Source organism: Pezoporus occidentalis, unplaced genomic scaffold, assembly GCF_034315485.1.
Source record: "Pezoporus occidentalis ecotype Australia unplaced genomic scaffold, CSIRO_AGI_Poc_V1 ctg245, whole genome shotgun sequence".
NCBI lineage: Eukaryota > Metazoa > Chordata > Aves > Psittaciformes > Psittacidae > Pezoporus > Pezoporus occidentalis.
This window is the reverse complement of record NW_026914340.1, coordinates 557,101-573,398: the sequence shown is the minus strand read 5'-3', so window position 1 is coordinate 573,398 and position 16,298 is coordinate 557,101. Positions and strand designations below refer to the sequence as shown.

The 16,298-nt window shown below is 45.4% G+C and overlaps 1 protein-coding gene across 2 annotated transcripts in view; it reads left to right on the top strand.

Annotated features, from left to right (window-relative positions):
- The window catches only part of HHAT (hedgehog acyltransferase), a 138,064-nt gene that overhangs the window by 54,957 nt on the left and 66,809 nt on the right, over positions 1-16,298 (top strand). For both annotated transcript variants that reach the window (XM_062622693.1, XM_062622691.1), the window contains one exon: positions 10,164-10,365. In XM_062622693.1, the coding sequence (XP_062478677.1) occupies positions 10,164-10,365 (202 nt within the window). The remainder of the gene's footprint in view (positions 1-10,163; positions 10,366-16,298) is intronic.

The following is a 16,298-nucleotide window of genomic DNA, read 5'->3' as shown; positions in this document are numbered from 1 at the left end:
ATGACTGGTAATCCTAAAGTTTGGGTTTTGAGGGAATCCTCTAGGCATGGTAACTAAGAGGCAGGTTTGCAGCGTGCAAAAAATACTGTGTCTGCAGTCTAGGAGCCTGTAAGAAACAGGAAAAGTGGTGAGTGTTGGTTACTACTCCTTTGAAGTGGAAAGCTTCTTTACCAGATTTGGGTGCTACATGCTGGTTTAGTACATGCCTGATGTTAAGTGTGTACACACTGTCCCAGTAAAGCGAGGTGAGCCTGTGCTTGACATGGGATCAATGGAGCTTAAATATGCCATTGCTATGGAATCACTTGTTTGTTCACAGAAGGGCTCTTGGAGCCAGTGACAGCAGAACAGCATTTGTACTAGAATGGCTTTATCTGAACTGGCAAAATGCTAAATCTAAGTAGAGCCATCACATCAGGTGTAAAATCTGCAGCATGGCCAGGACAGGCTTGCCTTGCATGTCAAGCTCTCTGTCCAGGCTGCTGCTGGAAGGTGGATATGCTGTACAGTCAGTCTTCCTGAGCCTCACGAGCCTGTGTGGTGTCATTGATCCATGCAGGATTACGTACAGAAAAGATGAGGTACTTGGATTCAGGAAAGAACTGTTTGCTGCTTTATTTCTCGCTATAAGGAATGTGGGAAGAGGATGCTGTTGTAACTACTGAATCTCAATTGACCAGACTAGAAGTGGTACTGACATAATGCTGGATGGTTTTTGTGTTCCACTTCAATTTTAACTAAAGCAGCACTGATGTGGATCGATTGCTGGTAATAGATAACACAGTAAAGAGGTGATGCAGCCCATCCCTTTGTCTTATTTGCACCCAGTGCAAAAACCCCAAGAGGCAGGTATCAAGCCTGCACGCTCTCAGGCTCTTCTGCCTCTCTCCTAGCAGTCTGACCTGTTACTGCTTATTTGCAGTATGTTTGTGTCACACTGCCAACCAGCTCTTTCCTGCAAGGGGCTGACTATTGTTAGAGTGTATCAAACACCATTATCAAGGAAATAAATGGCTTTTCTTTCCCTTCTCTCTCTTTCTTGAATGGAGGACTCGGCCCGTACTTCCTTTGTCTTTGGAGCGTACACAAAGTATTGGCTGCGTGTTTTGTTCACAAAAGATTGGTCATAAATACATTTTCTCGATAATCTCACCTTTCGGCGTTAGAATGGAGCAGCGTGGTGGTGTTTTGTATTGCTGTTTTCCTTCAGAATGTTCACAAGCAGAGCAAAGGTGCATGAGGGACGAGGAAGAATGCACTTACTGTTGATTTAAACACTACCTACTCAGCAAAACAAAGAGTCGCAGCTAGGCTTCCTTCCCAGAATGTACTCCTATGTAACATTAGACTCCATTAACAAGGTTGAAAAATGCTGTATGGCAACTAAACGGGTTTTCCTGCTCACGTAACAGCTAGCAAAGAAGAACACTGACCCTGTGCAAAGATCCTTTTGCTCGCACGGGTTATGGTAGTTAAGAAATGTGTATTACGGAACTGGGGGCTCAATTTACAATTTAAATGTTGCCTGCATTTGCTTGTGTCCGCTCTTTGTTCTTGTTACATTAGGAGCTAAAAATCACCTCCTGCTCCCAGAGGCAGCAGCCTCACCTAAAATCCTCAACCTTCTGCCAGCAGTGGATGCTCTCAGGGTTTTAACGCCAGCTCTTACAGCTGGCTTTATGCTGTTCCCTGTAGCTTTAAAGGGAGACTGGAGATGCTTAAATGAGTCTGGGATCAGATCCTTTGATTCCAGCCTTACTGCTGGGTTCTCCTTACTGCCAGGCAGGAGCAGGAAAGCTATGACCTGCTGGGGTCTCAGGGGTAGCCCCAGCAGCTTGTGCTTTCTGGCTCAAAGGAGAGGTGAGGGAAGAACAGCTGTCCAAGGGGGATTACCTCAGGAGGCTGTGTCATATGCTCACTTGTCCCATAAAGGCACAGAAAAGAGTGTGAGATACAGAGAACAGTGTCAGTATATTTGTTGTTTAAATAGAACCTAAGCTTAACAGTGACACCTCGGTGCTTAGCTGCAAAGTTAGTATCGTGCATGTGCTCAGGAGAGGGTGTAACTGGCAGGCTTGATGGATGTTGGGTTTAGTTTGCACTGTTTTTCTTGATGCTTTCTCCACCTTATGGATACGATTACTTCTCAGTCAGTATGGAACTAGAAATATAAATTGATTATGGGAGCATAGGAAGAGTTCTTATACAGGAATGCTTAGAAGATTAAAACTGGCCAGGCAGGTCCGAATTCTGGCCAGCTATTCCGACCAGGACGGGATACAAGAAAACCATTGTATCTTGCACGGGGTAGCAGACTTTTAGAATGAAGAGGTCGTAATGTAGGAGACGTTCTTTTTAACATTAAAATGGCAGTCCTTTAATGAGCATCTTCTGGAAGTTGAACAAAATAAAATCGCATTGAGACAGGAAGAAATGAGTCCAGTTCACTCTGTCAGTCCAACCTCCAGACAAGGTTAGTGGTGAAAGAATTGATTTTTGTCTTGCTGCTCTGCTAAGCATCCGTGCATCCACAAACTCCACAAACCAGGGCAGCATCCAGCCAAAGCCTGTATGTGAAGCCACACAGAAAAAGAAATACAAACACACCATTATTCACTGCTTTCTTCTCTTGAAATAGCAGTGAGCAACCATGGAAGGATCGAAACATCTTTCTGATTCTTCAGGCCTCAAATAGTGAAGAGGTTGGGTTTGGCTGGTTTTAGGGTTGGAGCAGAAGGGGGCTTGGTGCAAAAGGTACCCTATGAAGATGAGCACAGAGCACAGATCCCTATCCATCGACTGATAAAGAAAATCTTGTTGGCAGTAAAAGAAAATCTGGTCTGGCCTTTTGACATGCGTGTGCACAAAGTGATGTGCAAATGCAAAAGACTCATCAAGCTCTCCACGAAGGAATCTGTGAGGGTTAGAGAGTCTTCTCTGTTACCTAGCAAACTGCAAGGGCTGTTCAGCTTCATCCCCTTGTCTCTAAGGAGAAACATTTTAGCAAGGAAAATACTAGAGGTTCTCTTGTAGTGACTACATTTCGTGCACTCCTTGGGCACAGGTGGGCTGGAAAAGGTAGCTGTTAAGCGCACAGTGATGAGGATTTTAAGTATCTGAATGTAAGATGCAGATGGATCTGCATTTTGGCTGATGCACCTGGCATACTAACGTCAGCAGGATGGCCAAATAGCTTATGCGTTACACTTATGGAATTAGTAGTGGCTTTCTAAGAGGGGGAAGAAAATGTAGTACTTCATTCTTGACATGGACAAAGCAACAAATGACATGTACCTGACAGTTTTTCACTACCTCAGCCACAAATAGTTCAATATGTGCAGTCACGAGCACAGGAAGAGGTGGTCTCCTGCTTTAGCTGTAGTTGAAACCTGCTGTAAAATGTGCTGTGGTGAATGCATGCATGCAGGTGGCAAGGGAAAAGATTTGCTGCAAAGGCTTTATTTGTGTGGGCAAATGATGCCGATGCGGCCTCTGGTGCAGGTATATAGAGAGCTCTGAATTTTGAGCTGGGCCCTTAAGTGTCGGAGTCAGGAGAAGTAAAGAAAATGAGGGGGGGGAAGATAATCCTTTAATGCATGGTGTTGCTTATCCATTTTGTGTAATGGTTCTTTGGGGCAGAGTGAGCAACTCCTGGTGCAGAAAGCAGGGCTGGGGTCTCTGTGCCTCTGGGTTATGCCCTAGCTGCAGAGGTGGAGCTTTCCTGCATACTCGCTTTCTGAATCTCGTTTTCTTTTCTGCCCGGTGGCAGCCTGGTAACAGGGAGCTGGAGCACTCCTCTGGGAGACAAGATACGTTGGTCTCCCTGGCAAAGAGCCTGACCTCTACCATGTTATAAGCCAAGAGTGACAGTGCTATTAATAGGTGCCTCCTCCAGCCAGGTTTTCAAAGGCACCCAGCTCCATTGCTGCGCTGCTGAGCTTAGGTCTTACCAGCACACGGTAGGTGCATTGAGAGTAGCTGGAATGGATTGGGCCCCTCAGGGGAGTGATGTTCGGAACAGCTCCAGGGAGCCCTGCAGGCTCCTCGTGGAAGGAGGCAGGAGGTGCCTGCTTCCTGCTCCATCACCTGGGGACACAGCCCCTTCCCACCCAGGAACTGAGCTGTAGGCACTTCAGGCTCTTTGGGGAATCTGTTAGCTAACATTTAGGCTCCTACCCTCAGCACTACGCCTGGGGCCCTGGTTTGGACTTAATAATTTAACCAGTCTTGGGGCACTTTGATCATCGGGAGCCTCTCCCATTTCCACTGGGATCAAAGGCAGCTGACTGATAGTTCTGTGTTTGAGTGCACGCGAGTGCCGGTAGCCTTGCTTTCCTAGATGTGGCTGGGAGAAAACTGAACGCAGCGCTCCATCAGGAATGAAACTCTTACTATTAAAAGGAAGCGTTACGATTTCCATTAGAATTCCATTTGAATTTAATGAATCTCTGCAAACATGAGCTCCCCTGGAAGAGTGAATTCAAAATGATGTGTTCAGTGTTCGCCAGTTACCTGTCCCTTGACGTATGGGCTTGGATCGGTTTTTGTGTTGAATGCAAGGAAAGAAACATCCAATGAAGACATCTCAGATCTCAGTAGGGAGCAGCATGCTCGGTCTTTGCTGGGAAGCATGCTAGCAACTGGGAGGGGAACCCCAGTTCAGGTCGTATTTGTAAAGCCCAGTGTTCTTGCATGTGAATATTCTCATTAATGCTTTGTAACCCAAATGGCCTTAATTTCTCATTAAACCTTTTTGAGCTACTTTAGCAAGGCTTGCCTAGAGCCAGCATTAGCTTCGGTATTTTAAAGGGTCTGCGTTTCTCAAAGTGCCTCTAAACACTGCATTAAGCTGAGGAGGTGAGAGGACCTGACAGAGCTTAAACTGCTGTGCCAACAGCCCAGCAAAATTATTGCACCTTGGAAAAAGCTTGACTTTCACACTAAGAACAAGGCTTATCTCTTCTATTAGAAGTTTTTCCCATGGTATTCCAAATACCTCTGGTTATTTCTTTTATTTCAGGTGCAAATTCGTGAGGCTCAGCCTTTAAAGTCACGTTTACGAGAGATGTTTCTGTGATTGAAACCAGATTTATTCATGGAATCAGAATCAACCAGGTTGGAAAAGCTCTTTAAGCTCACCCAGTCCAACCGTTCCCCAGCCCTGCCGCGGCCACCACTGCCCCGTGGCACTGAGGCCTCGTCTCCACGCTGTGTGAACACTTGCAGGGCCGGTGACTGCAGCCTGCCCTGGGCAGCCTGTTCCAATGCCTGAGCACCCTCTGGGGCAGGAATTGTTCCTCAGCTCCATCTAAACCTGCCCTGGGGCAGCTTGAGGCCGTTTCCTCTTGTCCCATCCCTTGTTCCCTGGGAGCAGAGCCCAGCCCCTCCTGGCTCCATCCTCCTGTCAGGCACTTGTAGGGAGCCATCAGGTCCCCCCTGAGCCTTCTCTTCTCCACACTGAACCCCCCAGGTCCCTCAGCCCTTCCCCATCACCCTTGTGCTCCAGGCCCTGCACCAGCTCCGATGCCCTTCTCTGGCCCCGCTCCAGCACCTCAATGTCTCTCTTGCAGTGAGGGGCCCAGAGCTGAGCACAGGATTTGAGGTGCAGCCTCACCAGTGCCCAGTGCAGGGGCACAGTCACTGCCCTGGCCCTGCTGCCACACTGCTGCTGTTGCCCTTCTTGGCTGCCTGGGCACAAGGTGGCTCATATTGAACTCCATCAATGGGCACCCCCAGCTCCTTTTCCATGGGCAGCCTTCCAGCCACTCTTCCCCAAGCCTGTCATGTAGGACCCAGTCTTGCAAAGGCTTAGAGGTGTGCTTTATTTCTGCCCTCTGTAGCTCCATCCAAGTCAGTGAGAGCTCAAACTGACAAAACGGGAGTCTTAAGAGCTCACCCAGAAGCGTAAATTTGTAGAACCAGGCCTGAGATCTTTTTATGATGCAGTAGAGAAGAAGTTTGAAGTCAGGGGCCACAAGAAGAAAACACAGGATTAAAAAGGCCTAAATGGAAGTAGCCCAGCCCCAGCTGTAGAGGGAATTCCCCTCTGGTTCTCACCCTGTGTCCTGCCACGCTTTCCGTTTCAATCAGATCTCTTTTGTGGTGACAGTCCTTGGGATAATTTGGGTAACAACATGAGTGGAAACTTGGCTGTTTATCCTCAAAGCTGTTCAGGCTCCTGCTGAGCATTGCTTTCACAGCTGATGATGAAGAACTTTTTATCCACTGAAAGGGTCACTTTCATTGTATACACGTCCACAAATGGGCACCCTCACTTGAGGTCGAGAACCTCAAGGGGCGGCTGTTGTTGGGATGTGAGATGGAAGACTTTAGTGGTGCTCTTTTAACGTTTCCTCTGTTGGCTCTTCCGCTGTCCAGCTCTACACAGTATGGTTAACCCTTGAATGCTCAGAAATGTAGAGAGGCGTTGGCATTTCAGGCATCAAATATGTGTCCTGAAACGAAACACACCCAGCTCAGGAGCTGATTTGATGTACAAGAAGCTTGCTGTTACAAACAAATCCACATTTCACCTGGTTCTGGACAAGACGTTGCAAGAGCAATAGCTAAGGAGAGAGGAACAAAAATCATGGCTTCCTCCAAGGAAGAAATGGAAGCAAGTGTTGAAGGCAGCCCCTGCACAGAACTCCATTCAAACAGGTGCTTTACTTGCACTTCAAGATTTAAATATGGTTAAAATTGCGTGCATGGGGAAGTAGGAGCAGTGTATTGAGGCCTGGAGGAATAAAAGCCCTTTAGAGCGATTCTTCCCTGGTTATAAATGCTCCTCTTAGTGTTTTTCTGAAGTTCTTAGAGTAAAATCTTGGTAATGTAAATGTCATTAAAAGAAAAGCTGTGTTTTCCCAGGGCATGATTGCCAGCTCTCCTGTGATTGTTCTCTAGATTCCCACTTCAAGAAAACTAACAAAATGGTTATTGGATTGAAAAGTTATGCTTTGTAAGTAAATGTCACTTTTAAATACCTCAGCTATTATGTTTGTGTTTGCATTACTGTAGGGATTTAAATGGTACCATTTACGTATTTAATCCAATTCTCAAATGTTCACTTAGCGAGCTAAAATTAAGATCGGTTGTGTAAGTGGAGCAGCTTGCTGGCTGTGGAGAAGCTGATTGAAGCTGCTGGACGGGGGACTAAAAGGCAGACACACCAGCTTATGCTTGGGTTGTGAAAGCAGCCTGTTTAATAGCATGTAAGTTTTGGGTTGAAATCAGAATGGAGTCTCTGGAAATATGGGACAGGCTGGCAGCATCGTTGCCAGGGAAAGGCTAAGGACAGGTACTCGGGTCAGGTGTGTCTGTGTGTGTCTTCAGGTAATTCTTACTATGCATAGCATTCTCTCAGTATTTGTCTGTATTTATATCTCCCAGATGTTGTGAGATATTTAATGTGCACAGAGTTCTCTTCCCCATTCTCTTCTCTCCATCTAACATGCGCAACATTTTCTTCTGACGACATGAGGTCTAGCCAGCCTCGGAGTGGTTGGCAAAGCCTGGCCTAAGGCGTTCCCGAGTTCCTCTCCGACAGCCTGCCTAGAAATCTCTGTTCTTTCACCTCTGGAGTTCTGGTAGGAATTGACTGTAGATCCCGTAAGTCGATGCTTCATCTTTAGATACTCTCAGCCTGCATTTTCTGATGCTAAGCATCTTCCGTAGGTCTAATCTTCCTGTCTGTAATATCTGTGGCTTGTAAGGGGCACCAGTGTTACCCATCCCTCCCAAATAACCTGGAGGGATGTGACCAATGATCATCCTCAACTCTACTTGCCTTGACACCCTTTTCTCTTTAAAAACCACTTTATTGCTTTCCTTCATTTATCCATCTTTGGGCCATTGCCTGCACATCGATGGTACATGTGTAATCTGCTTGTGAGCTGTTAAATTCTGCTAGGAGGGTGTCCCTTTGAGTTGTGGTAGTCTGCCATGAGGAGCCGTGATGACTTTTATGTCCTCATAGTCCCTGAAATGGGCGTTTTGAACTTCTCTGTGGATTTTCTGTGATTAGAGATGGGAATAGTCTTAACTGCTGCGTGGAAGCTTAACATGAGATATTTATGTAATGCTGTGCTGCATGTGGTGCAGCAGATCCGTGTGCTCTCCAGCAACCTCTCTGTTTGTGTAAACCCCGAGTTTGCAGTCAGGGTACAGAGGGACTGGGGCATAGCTTGCAGGTAGATGGTAGTGTCAAGAAGAAGGAAAAACGTTGGCAAGATTCTGATGGTCAGATGGAGAAAGCAAAACGCGTTTCTGTAACAACAAGGGCTCTTGTGGTGGTTCTTTTGCAGGCCAGCTTGGATTCTGTCAGAGCACAAAGTGCCAGGCGTGGAGGCAGGTTGTGTCCCTGGCTGCGCGCTGAGCTGCCTGTTACTTATCCACAGGACTGCCCACGCAAGAGTGTGTGCACGCGTGGATATGGGGGAGGTAGGAAGTGGATCACAAGGGGGATAGTGAGGCAAGAAGTAGGTTTGCTCCTGATGTGTTCTGTGATGTGGTAATGGGGTTTTCCCACTTTTTTCCTGCACAAACTCCACAGGCGCATGCAGAACTGCTCTTCACCCTGGCTGAGAGAAGTCATTCAACATCCATCAGGCCTTGATAGCTACTGAAATAGTGGGAATGCACTAACCAGGGAGGGCAGAGCATGCTGCCTGAGGGCAGTTAGTGCCCTTGTGTCAAGAAGGCACGATTGTGTCGGTTTGTCTTTATGTGCTGAGAAAAGAGTAGACCTGAGGAGAACATAGGGAGGGGAGGGGGAAGAAAAGCACAACAGAAATGAAAACTATTGATCTTAATTTCTGTTTATTTTCCTATGCCTAGTAAAAAGCACACTGGTACCGAAAATGGCTATAAACGTAATCGCATGCTCCCTGTAGCAGGCTGAAGTGCTGTGTTGATGTTAGGCTTATAGAGAAATGGGACAATTTGAGAGTTGGTTTTTTTTAATGACTCTTCTGTTTAGGTTTTAGTCACTCTCATCAGTTTGTTTTCCCGTCACTGAATTTTCTTACTTCCTAACATGAGGAATAAAGCATTCAGATTAATTTCCCCTTTAAATTTTTAAGCTGGTATTTATCTCTGAATGTAAAACCTGATAACCAGAAATAGAAATCTCATTGCAAAAAGATTTCCTTTCATTATCTTATCAAGCAGAAATAGTCTCAAATACGAGTACAGTGCGTGATGCCAGAGGAATGACAGCTCAGGAGGACCATGGCCACCAGTTCACCTAGACTTCATCTCCTTGCTGGTACCCAGCAGCTGGGTGGTGATTCTGTTGCCTGATGATTTCCAGGTGTTAACAGAAATATGTGACTGGCTGGCGAGTGGCCATGCCTTACTTGGAAAATACCAGGAGTGGCTGTAGCTCTCCAGGCAGGAGGAAGTGACCCCAAAACCAATGTCAGCTTTCAGAATGACATTGCTTCTGGTAATCTTACTGAACGAGCACTGGTGTCTGGACACTTACAAGCATCAGTTAGAGACTAAGGTTCTGAATCCTGGATTCAGTTTAAATACAGAATATAATTGCGTGCAGGGTGCTTCATATAGGATTGCAGGGGGTGGGCTGGTACACGAGCTCTGAAGGTCCTTAGGCAGGCACAGAACCCCAGACTGGTTTGGGTTAGAAGGGACCTTAAAGCTCATCCAGTTCCAGCCCCCTGCCACGGGCAGGGACACCTTCCACTGGAGCAGCTTGCTCCAAGCCCCTGCGTCTGACCTGGCCTTGAGCACTGCCAGGGATGGGGCAGCCACAGCTTCTCTGGGCACCCTGTGCCAGCGCCTCAGCACCCTCACATTAAGACTACATGTAATTTCTGTGTGTATAGGAGTTAACTTACAACTGCTGCAGTTGAAAGACCCGAACATTTGTCTTTCGCACTTGAGAACGGTTTATGATAGATATTTGCCTAATACGGAGTTCCTGTGACTACAAAATTGTCTCTTCACCCAATGGTACGTGCACATACTTTGTAAAGCAGTCTACAGCTTTGGAGAAACTAGGGCAGGTAAACGGAGAATGTCAGGTAATTGTTCAGATTCTTTCTTTATGCCACAAAATAGCAGATCTGTTCTGTAGCTGTCGTTCTTCCCAGATTTAAGTGAAATCCCCAAATAATGCCGCTGATCTGTTGTTTCCCCTACAGGTACATCTATGTTCCAATGGGAGGATCTCAGTCCAGTCTGCTGGGAACACTCTTCTCCACAGCCCTCACTTTTGCCTTTGTCAGCTATTGGCACGGAGGGCAGAGCTACCTGTGGTACTGGGGAGCACTGAACTGGCTTGGAGTAATTGTGGAAAGTGGCATCAGGAAGATACTTTCTATTTCACCTATTCAAGATTTAATTGTAAGTTGAATCTTTCTTCATTTCATAGAATCGTAGAATGGTTAGGGTTGGAAAGGACCTTAAGATCATCTCGTTCCAACCCCCTGCCGTGTTCTTGTTTCCGTGCTCCTCTGAAGTTCCTGGCTGCTAGTTTGATTCTGTGTAGATTAGAAGTTGCAGATAACAGCTAAGAGTTAGCATTCCCTTGCCCACCCTCAGTGTTTAAGGTAAGCCATGTAACTAGAATTCTGCAAAGTACCAGCAAATAAAATGCTGGAATACGGTCTTAAAAGCTTCCTCTGCAGTCCTGCTGTAAGAAGCTGCTTGTCACATTGCCTGAACAGAAGCCAGTTTTAACATTTGTATTTGGATTTCACTCAGGATGCCCTTAAAATAGTCATCTTCACTAAAATTAGGAGTATGTATTTCTAACCATGTGTTTCCTGGACAAATGCGTATGGAGCAGCTGCTTGCATCTGGTAACAAGCTTACGCTGGGAAATCTTATGCCACTCAAGAGCCAAGTAATGAAAATATTATTTTGCTTTAAAGGCCTCTGATATTTTCACTGTATTTATAATTTTGACCTTCATGATGTCACTTCCAAAGGACAAAACTGTCCTTGAAGCGCAGGCATGTGCAAAACACAGTGTTTTTAATCTTGAGGGTCGTTTTAGTCTGCAGGTTTGCTCACCGTTAAATCCCAGATCTTCTAATGACTTTGTAAGGATAAGTAATTCCTGTGTCTTGCTTCCTTAGTAGTGATAAGTGCACATAATTTGTTTTCCTATATAATGTGATGGTGGTGGTGGTGACTCACTCTGCAGCCTGATAAAGTCCCGATGCTCAAGTAATTCTGCTTGTTGGCCCTCCCACCCATCTCAGTTTTCACTGTTGTGGCATCCCATGTGTGGCAACTGATAGAGCAAAGTCATTTAGTAGCTAATAACAGCCAGTGCTAGCTTGTGTCATCCAACTGGCCATCACTATGAATTCAGCGACAGTCTGGAAGCAGCTTTTTTCCTTCCTAGAGAATGAGTTTATCAGACCCATTAATCCTCCCTCTAGGGTGAAAGCTGCATACATTTGCCTCTGGTCTGGAAGACAGCATAGTTTTTCAGGCCTGCAGCTGTGAGGAAATCCGAGTGTTGAGGTTCTTTGTATCTGATGTCACTGTATCAGAAATTTTAAAAGAACTCTTGATTAAGTGCTTAAATTCCATAGAAATGGGAAGGATGTTTCATTATGAGGGGGAGGTTAGATGTGTTGGATTAATTTCTAAAGCATAGTTGTAATTATATGCTGGCAGTAGGGCTCTTTCTTGTGTAAATGAATTCCCTAACAACGAACCAAATGCCTTTTACCCTTCCCCTTTGTTTTCATCCAGTGTTAAGGGCCTATCCCACGTCTTCAATGTCTCCTTTTTTCCTGTTTCTCTTTGGAAACATGGCTGCAGGCCTTCCTTAGAAGACACGTTCACATCTTTCCCTGAACTCTTTCTGACACCAGTATTTGTAATATGAATGGTTTGGCATCTGCATTACGCATTAGGCAGATCTTCCTGCATTCAGTTGCGGTTGAATCATGCTTGCTTTGCCTTGTGCCTTGAAGGTTTCTCTCCAGCAACATGAGCTCCAGTCTTTGCATGCTCTCTCCTCACACTTAGAACAAATACCCATTGACTTCTTGAGCACTGACACTGGGGAGCGACAAGCGGTTGGACTTTGACCCTTCCCTGTCAAGAGGTGATGTGGCATTTGCATTTTATCTCTTGGCCAGGTGAAATCCTTTGCATTCTTGTATCACAGTATCACAGTATGCTAGAGATTGGAAGGGACCTTGAAAGAGCATCTAGTCCAATCCCCCTGCCGGAGCAGGAACACCTAGATAATGTTACACAGGAATGTGTCCAGGCAGGTTTTGAATGTCTCCAGGGAAGGAGACTCCACAACCTCCCTGGGCAGCCTGTTCCAGTGTTCCATCACCCTCACTGAGAAGTTTCTTCTCCAGTTTAAGTGGAACCTCTTGTGTTCCAGTTTGTACCCATTACCCCTTGTCCTATCATTGTTTGCCACTGAGTAGAGCCTGGCTCCATCCTCGTGACACTCCCCCTTTATATATTTATAGACACTGATAAGGTCACCCCTCAGTCTCCTCTTCTCCAAACTATAGAGACCCAGCTCCCTCAGTCTTTCCTCATAAGGGAGATGCTCCACTCCCTTAATCATCTTGGTTGCCCTGCACTGGACTCTCTCCAGCAGCTCCCTGTCCTTCTTGAACTGAGGGGCCCAGAAGCTCCCTTGCTCTGTTTGCTCTTGCAGGCTGTTTTTAAAAAGGAAAGTTCATTTTTGTCCTCAGAATAGCAGATGAGTTTCTGAAGAACACACAAAGCCCAGGTTTCTGCTTCTTTTAACCCCTTCTGTTCCCCAGACCTCCTCATCTATGGGTGTTCATGTTGAGTTCCATAATTGAGTTGAGCAGCAGATGTTTAATCAGTAAAATCTAGTTAAGAAAAGCTCAAAGAGTAAGTTGTATTTTAATCTTGCTGGGCTTAAAGTGGAATTGATCCCAAAGGATGACAATAATTGTATCAAAACTGCTTCCCCTTTTTCCCCCACTGTATTGGGTTAATTCTCTAGCCACAGGAAGATACAGAAATCTAAAGGAAGCACATTTGAGTCTAGTCCTTCACTGAATCCTTGTGCTGACTAAGAATATATATAAAAAGAATTGGACCCTATATTGCTGCAGATTTTCTGATAGTTTAAATCTCAGCACTTGAAACCCAGCGCAACATAGGTAGCTAACACTCCTGTAGCAGTCCGGCAGGTTTTAAATGTCATCTCAGGCATGTTGAGCTGGAGTGAACAATGTGGCATGAGTAATATTTACTGAAAGCACTAAATATCCTGACCCAGAAGGTTGGAGCTGAAACTTCACTTGCACTGGCTGCAAACCAGGGCTGGCTTCCTGATTTCAGCTCGTGTTCCTTCTTGTGTACTTTTCAGCTTAGGCTGCTGTGAGCTTCTGTGTTTCAGTGAGTTGTGTATCTTCTTTCCCCTAAAGATTACTTGTTAGCTATCAGTAAATTAGATCTGAATTACCATCTTTTCATTAAAACATTGTCTATAAAGCAGCAATAAATGCTGAGCATCATAAGCCAAGGCATATCTGGGAGCTTTATATCAAGCTGGAGAAGTTTAGCTTGGTTTTATCAGTTCTTTTGTTTTACTTTTTCAGAAGCTATTTAGACCTGTATTGAGCAGAGAAGTGCGTTGTTTCACTGCTTCTGTGTTTCTTAGAGATGCACAGTAGTAACTGGTTCAAAATCAGTGTCAGAATTTGTATTGAGTTTTAATAGATAACATGTCAGAATTCAAAAAGGAAATGCTAATGGCCATCATCCAGTGATTTAAATTCCTTCTCCTTTTTCCTTAAGGAAAGCAAGCTACAGATCTATACAAGAAACTAGGTGTCAGTATAAAAATAGATCTAGAATGATTTAAACCTTAGAAGAGGTGACAACAACATTGAATCAATGGATTTGTAAACCAGAAGTCTTTGGGAATCGTTCTAAAGAAGGTGGAGCAAAGGAGTTGAAGTTGGCAGGTTGTTACGATCAGTGTTTGAATTGAAACACCAACATGGATCTTCTTAGTTCTTTTGGAAAGTGAAAACACACCATTCAATCCAGCCAGAATTTTTAAGTTAAGACATAAAGATCTCCCTTCTAAGAATAATGCTATGAGGAATTTCTAGTCTCAAAGTCTTATTTCTAGCTTTATTTAGTAAGAAACTAAACACACCAGAAACGATTCAATTTTTGAAGCCAACTAATTTTAAGCATGGCTTATTTTCAAGTCATTTGAGCTATCCTTGTGAGTGGTTTGGGTTTTTAAAGTATAAAATGCTTTGATTTCTCCATTTCCACGCCTGGCTGTAGCGAGGTGCTCTAATGAAGTCCATTTCAATGCACTCCAGTTGCCTCCCCACCCCATGTTTTGTATGATGCCCGTGCTTTTGGTTACTGTTAGATTGCTTTTTTTCCCCTCCAGAAGCATGAATCCGTATGTTTGTCTCTGTAGTTAAATACCACCGTTGCTTTGGGTACCAGAGATGTGTTCAGCGACCACAGGCATCCTCAGCTTTGCAGAGAACAGAATTGTAGATGGCTTTTAAAAAGCTGGGTGTGGTGAGGGGGGTTTTGTCTGCTTTTTCCTTGGTTTGCTTTGATTTGCCCTGTTTCCCCTGCTAGGTGCATTAAAATGCCTACAGTTAATTCCGAATAAGTTATGCATTATGCAGTGATCCTGCAGCCAGCTGGTGCGGAGCATGGCAAAGCACTGACTGGAGAGCCTGACCTCTGGGTTGTGCTCCCACAGGGAATTAAGCTGGCCTAACAGCTCCCTGCTCCTGCAGGGGAAGCGGTTCCATCTCTCTTTCCTCCCTCCTTTGCAGTCTCACCTCTTTCTCCTCTGCAGACTTCCCTGCTGGAATCTTCATGGAGCTGACCTAGCTCTTTACCCCAGCAGAAAGCTTTATGTCCTCTGGTTATTTTATTGGTAGGTGATGTGCCTCATGGAGAGGAATCTGAGCAGCACCCCAGGCAATACAGTCTATGAGACAAAAGCTGAGGGAAGAAGATGGAAAAGGAGGAGCTCAGCTACCTGTAACCTCCCCCTTGCTGATGTGCATAAGCAGTCCGGGGTAGTAGCTTGAGCCTCCGTATTTAAAGTCGGTGGGACAGAGAAACCAAGTAGGTTCTGCTGCAGTACCTATGTTGGGGCCCAAATTCAGCCTAGCCAAGGTAAAGGCTGTTTGAATTTCACATTGACCAAATGTGGAACCATCTCCTTTAATGACAGGATTTCTCTTAGCAAGTAGAACTCGCTCTGAACTGTAAAGCTTCCTCCTGCAGCTGACTGAGGCAAGAAGGGGCCACATGTTAGGAACCTGTTCGAGGGAATTATGTTTGTTGCCCACCTTGATCTTTAATAAGATCTCTGTAATAACAACAGACCCTTCTCAGGTGTTCTTCAGTACAGACTAGGCTTTGATCTCTGTTTTGCTTCATTTGGTGAGAAGAGTATTTGTATTAGTGGTTTACTTCTGTTAAGCCTGTCTGGCCTTGCCTTTTTTACCAACAGTTTTATGTAATTCATGCATGGTTTTAGGTGCAACACGGTGATTATATTTAGTGGCAAGCATTGCCAGTGATATTCATAACATTTTATGTGCTTGCTGTAGAGTTCTGCTGGGTTTGTCATTTCCCTCTCCGAGAGTCTGTAAGAATGGAAAGGGAGGTGGTTGAGCAAAGTCCCCTCATCAGACTCATTTTCTAGTGCAGAATTGGCTTTTGAGATATAAGTGTCGCCCGTAATGTCAAACCCAGACCAGGGGATGAGGCTTGTCCCCCACCCCAGCCTTGAGTTCAGCCATATCATTGCTCTAACCAGAAATCCCTACTATCCAAAGGAGATACCCTCTGTCTTAAAACCAATGGAAACTGCTTTCCCTGGATGTGAGCATTAGCCAGAGCACGCCTGTGGCAGCTGTCTTTGTGTATGGTACCTGGAAGCAGCAAGCTGAGTGATCAAGGTGCTGTTTTGTACCGAGCTGTTGAATGACCATAAAGGTGAATATGGGCTGGCTGATGCATCCAGGGATTTTTCCCCTAGATGCTAAAAGTCGTTTTAGCTTTGCCAGCAATAATTCTGACTCGGGCAATAGATGTCAGCATTTAATGGAAATACAAGTTAAAAGTGCTGAGGAGTGGTTGCACTCTGGTCTTTCTGCTGTGCCGTATGCTACAGAAACTTGCCACGGGGAAAGCAAGTCTGTGTTTGCTGAGAGTCCCCATAGGGATTGTTCCTGTGTAGTATTGATTTGTTCACAGTTTCCCCGTGGCAGTGTGGGAGGAGCACGGGGGCAGAATCACCATGCAGCACCCGCGAT